This window comes from Lactuca serriola, chromosome 8 (assembly GCF_051521515.1).
Source record: "Lactuca serriola cultivar US96UC23 chromosome 8, Lser_US96UC23_V15, whole genome shotgun sequence".
Taxonomy (NCBI): domain Eukaryota; kingdom Viridiplantae; phylum Streptophyta; class Magnoliopsida; order Asterales; family Asteraceae; genus Lactuca; species Lactuca serriola.
The window spans coordinates 154,986,745-154,991,923 of NC_136415.1; the positions used below are offsets into that span (position 1 = coordinate 154,986,745).

General features: G+C 28.6%; 1 protein-coding gene across 1 annotated transcript; it reads right to left on the reverse strand.

The window, feature by feature from the left end:
- Nucleotides 1–2,285: 2,285 nt before the first annotated feature.
- LOC145070042 (putative glutathione S-transferase parA) lies at nucleotides 2,286–3,440 on the reverse strand. Its single transcript, XM_079016960.1, has 2 exons — nucleotides 3,036–3,440; nucleotides 2,286–2,697 (listed from the first exon to the last, which is right to left on the reverse strand). The coding sequence occupies exons 1-2, from the start codon at nucleotides 3,348–3,350 to the stop codon at nucleotides 2,350–2,352; spliced, it is 663 nt and encodes a 220-aa protein (XP_078873086.1). The 5' UTR covers nucleotides 3,351–3,440; the 3' UTR covers nucleotides 2,286–2,349.
- Between the last annotated feature and the right edge of the window lie 1,739 nt (nucleotides 3,441–5,179).

Here is a 5,179-nt window from a genome sequence, read left to right on the forward strand (position 1 = left end):
CAAACGTTTGACCATTCTCAATTTTATCTATAGTTATAAACGTGAACATTTGTCATTCTCCGTACAAGTGAAAAAGCATATACAAATGTTTTAGGCTTTTAGCATTCTCAACCTTACATATTCGATTTTTAATATTTATATAGCTCATATAACTTGTTGGAAAAATAACAAAAACACCAAAATTGGGAAAATGCTCTAGCAAACTGACTATTTATTATTATTATTTTTTTTTCCATTTTTGCACAAATGACCACTAATTTCGTACATAATACCATTTTAATTGTAAAATGACTCCCCCACCCCAATAAACAATAAATTCAAAGAAAAAAAATATCATTGCAAAATTATACACATCATTATAGAAGTGTCCTTATCATTACGAAATTCATCATATCATTGTGAAAATTGTTTATACTATTGAAAAATATATTAATATTTTTCGATTTTTTTGAAGGTTATTTTTATTTTTATTTTAGGGTAAATAGCATAAAAGATATTAAGTTTACATTAAAATTATAATTTGATATTTTTTTTTGAAAAAAATGTAACACTGTGTTTTTTAAATTTTTACAATTCTGACAACTTGACTGATTAATTAGGTTACCTATTGACGTGACATGATGACATATCAATTTTGATAACGTGACATGCTGACATGACATGCTAAGTAACGTGTCAAAATTGAATTTTTTTTTCCAAAAAAAACTAAGTTTTCACTTTTTTTCAATTTTGATACTAAGTTTTCATTTTTTTCGATTTTGACACTAAATTTATTATTTTTTATTTCAATTTTGACATTTTATTTTTTTGTTCCAAATCGAACATCAATTTTTTTTTTTCAATTTTAGTCAATGTAAACTATTTTCCATTTGAAACCTTATGAATATTTTTTCATTACATTTTAAACCATATAAATATATATATTTTTTTCGTTTAAAAATCACATTTTAAATAAATACAAGTTTTTTTAATTAATTAATTTATTTTATTTTTACATTCAAAAGCATAATGTTATGCATAAATATGCATCCGTTATATCATGAGAAACAAACTAACCAACAACTTCGAATAAGATGTAAAAATTTCACGGGTTGCAAACCTGACCTCCGCGTCTTGATCGACTACACGCCTCTAAACCTTCAAACTCATTTTAAAGTTATGTATTTAATAGAAAATACAATTTTTATATAACTAATAGATATTTATACATAAAATTATGGTCTGAATGTAAAACAACATTATATTTACACGAAATATGGGTTTTAAATGAAAAACATGTATACATTTTAAAATATATTAAGAAAATATTTATACGGTTTGAAATAGAAAATGATCAACATTGAACAAAATTGGAAAAAATAATGTTTGATTTTGAACAAAAAAACAAAGTGTCAAAATTAAACTTAATATCAAAATCGAAAAAAGTGAAAACTTAATTGTCTTTTATGGGAAAAAAAATTCAATTTTGACGCGTCAACATGTCACGTCATGAAAACTGATATATTATCATGCCGCGTAAGTAGGTAACCGGGTTGACCGATCAAGTAGTCAGAATTGTAAAAAATTGGAAAACACAACGTCAAATTTGAGAAAAAAAACACAATGTCAAATTAGAATTTTGGTATAAACTTAATGTCTTTTGTGCTATTTACCATTTATGTTATTTTGTGTGAGGAATATTTAAAAACAATTTCGCAACAAAATATAATCCACAATGAATCTCTATTACGAAATTAGTGTTCATTTATGTAAAAAAAAAATGATAGTTTGATGATTTTGTGATTTCCTTTAATTTTTTATCTAGATGGAATACTTAGGCCCCATTTGATACGCATCTTTTCAGTTCCAAACCGATCTTTCTGGCTGAATGGACTGGAAAAACTGTTTGATTTGCACAAAAGAAGGGGTCTTTTCCAGTAAGATATGTCTTTCCCAGAAAGCCCCAAAATCATATCTTTCTTGCTGAATGGGCTGGAAAGACAATTATACACCAAACCCCGTCTCTTTCTTTCTTTATTGGATTATTAACTTTTTTAAATAACTTTTTTAAAATTTATTTTTTATTGAATTATTACTTTTTTTCATCATTCAACACAGTCAATAAGATATAGAATCAAACAACATGGTTTCTTTCCCAATCAGAAAACATTCCCAGACAGCACTTTATCAGACAACATTTTTCCAGACAAAAACTATCAAACGGGACCTTATATAACTATCATTATTGTTAGATACTAATCATACGAAAAATTTAAGTAATAATTATATATCATGAAGAAAGTCTGTTAGAAAATTAACCAAATGATCATTTCATTCGCCAAGTCCACATATTACAAACGCATATTGTCTTCATTTTGAGTCATTACTTAAAAGATTCAAAGCAAAGTCATAGATCTTGCGAGGGTGAGGGAGAGCTTTTGCGACACTTTCGTTGTCGCGAATGCACCTATTGGCCCATGACACAAGCTTAGGGCACTCAGCCTCGATGCTAAAGTTACCACGAGCCTCGTAGGTGTAGAACCAACTTGTAAAGGGTACAAGGGCTACATCCACAAAACCTACATTTTCACCCCCGAAATATGGTTTATTTCCCAATTCATCCTCCAACTTTTTCAAGCATTCTATGAATTCTCTCTTTGCTATTTCTTGATCTTCATCACCTTTCCCCCTCCATACTCTTTTCCCAATGCTATAAATCTGCACCCAAATAGCTTGTGTTAAAACAAGAGGCTTTTGTATTATATTAATAACCAAAGTTTATATATTTTTTGTATGTATCATTGATTGTTTTTTAAAAGTTTAACGACTTAAATTGTAATTTTGTTCTATTGTTTGAAAATTAATGCACAATAATATCATAGAAAAAAACTCATGTATTATTTCGTTTACTTTATCATTTCAATATTACAATTTGCTTTTAAGTTTTCAAACCTAACATTTTAAAAAATATTCCTTAAAATTTAACATAAAAACATCTAACCAATGAAATCAAATTAAACTTAAGTGTTTAAACAAGATAGGGGAAGAATGAGGACCTTTTTGTCGATATAGTCTGCCCAAAACAAGTTTTGTGACCTTTTGTAAGGGTCACTAGGAAGCAATGGAGATTTGTGGGGCCAAAATTCATCAATGTAGCGAACAATGTTGAGAGACTCACAAATGGGGTTTCCGTTGTGAACCAAAACAGGGATTGTTTTATGAATTGGGTTAGATTTTAGTAACAAATGACTCTTTTCTTGAAAGTTTTCTTCACGACACTCGTACTCAAGCCCTTTTTCTGCAAGTGCTATCTTGACCCTCATTCCATATGAACTTGCCCAACAATCCAACAAGATTAATTCGTCATTCATCTTGTAACAATATGTAATCTGTAATGAATGAATGCAAAAAATGTAGCTTTTCAAGTTTTGCTTGATATGAATCTAAGTATGGAGTGATTATGGTGAAGCTTATATTTATAAAGGTTATGAGTTGATGTCATTGCTTTCGTTTTGTCCAAGTTGTGACTTGTGATAGTGTGAAAAGAATAATTGAGAAGAGACATGTTTTACTTTTGCTACCTCATAAGGATCCAAATTTTGACCAACACCGATAGTTGTTATCAATCTACAATATAAAAGCTTATTTTAACTAATGAGATGAAGTTTGTAATATAAATGAAAATCTACTCATATTAAGATGACAAATTCTACTTAGCTTTCGAAGATGGATGGATGATATTAAATTAAACCCTTCGAAGTACAACACGGAAATTGAAGAAGAAGCTTTAGATTCAAGTGTGAGTGGATTTTTCCAGCTTGAGAAACTGTGAATCATAAGAACATGAAACAAGATTATGAAGTACCATATGTAAAAATTAAATGAAAAGAAATTAAGGAAAGACATGCCCAAATATAGTAATATACAGACAAACATTTGCCAACGTAAATGAATTGGAAAAAGATCAACTGCAAAGATCAGAGATACCAATGGTATCCAGATGTACGAAAACCTGTATAAATACGAAGTTTTAAATATAGGAAAATTCCATCTGTTATAAATTTTGATTAAATGATAAGTAGAAAAAAGAAACCTGGTGGCGAGTTGAATGTATATCACTGATTATAGATGATGCCTTTGTTTATTTGTTTATTATTATTTTTAGAGAAATTAAATATCCTCCAACACTTTCTTCCTATCATCCCCTATCCATGTCAAAAGATGACATGTAATAATGTTTTAATCCATTTGTCATCATTTATAATTTTAACTTGGAAAGTTTAAGAAATGCCCATGGCTCCTGCTGTGAATGTTCTGGAGGTCTCTCATGAATCCAATCCAACGACTAACTGAATGCTTTAGATAAATTGGTGATCCATGGATAAGTTTTTTCAATCATATTAGGTTATCAATGATGAGAGCCATGGATAAATTGCGAACTGCTAATGGCAATATCCCAAATTCATTAAAGAGGTTTGAAAGCCGAATGACTCTCATCATGTTCACATTCATCTTCTAGACCACTATCACTTATTGTGTTGACTTGAAGAAACAGAGAGATGAAGTGATGAATTGAATAGTTCTCGTTATTCTGTTAAAGACTCATTACAAGTAAGATCAAATGTAAATAATCTTCTAACCACCTTTCTAACAATTACTTCATAACTAACATTAGCAAACTTAACTAACTAACTTACTTTGTACACGTGTGCATGGACTCTAACATCCCCCTCAAGCTGGAGGGTAGAAAGATAACCCCAGCTTAGATACAACTACTGAATGATGTTTGGATGATAAGGATTATGGTCACTACAAATAAAATAACATATTAATGGCATATATGTGGCATTATATCATGTTTTTTAGTTATATTTTTTATATGCTATTGAAAAAATTAATATATTAATGGCACTTAATACTTTCAAGTGACTAAGAGTATCTCTAATGAAAGTTTTTCTATAACTTATTACTATGCAGTTTTTTACTTGACCACTTTTATATATATATATATATATATATATATATATATATATATATATATATATATATATATATATATATATATATATATATATATATATATATATAATTATATATATATATATATATTAAAATTCTCCATTCTTAGCTACAGTAAAGTGGCTAAGGGATGGCAAAAATGGTCTTTTAACTATACCTTTTATTGAGCCTTTTTGTTTTG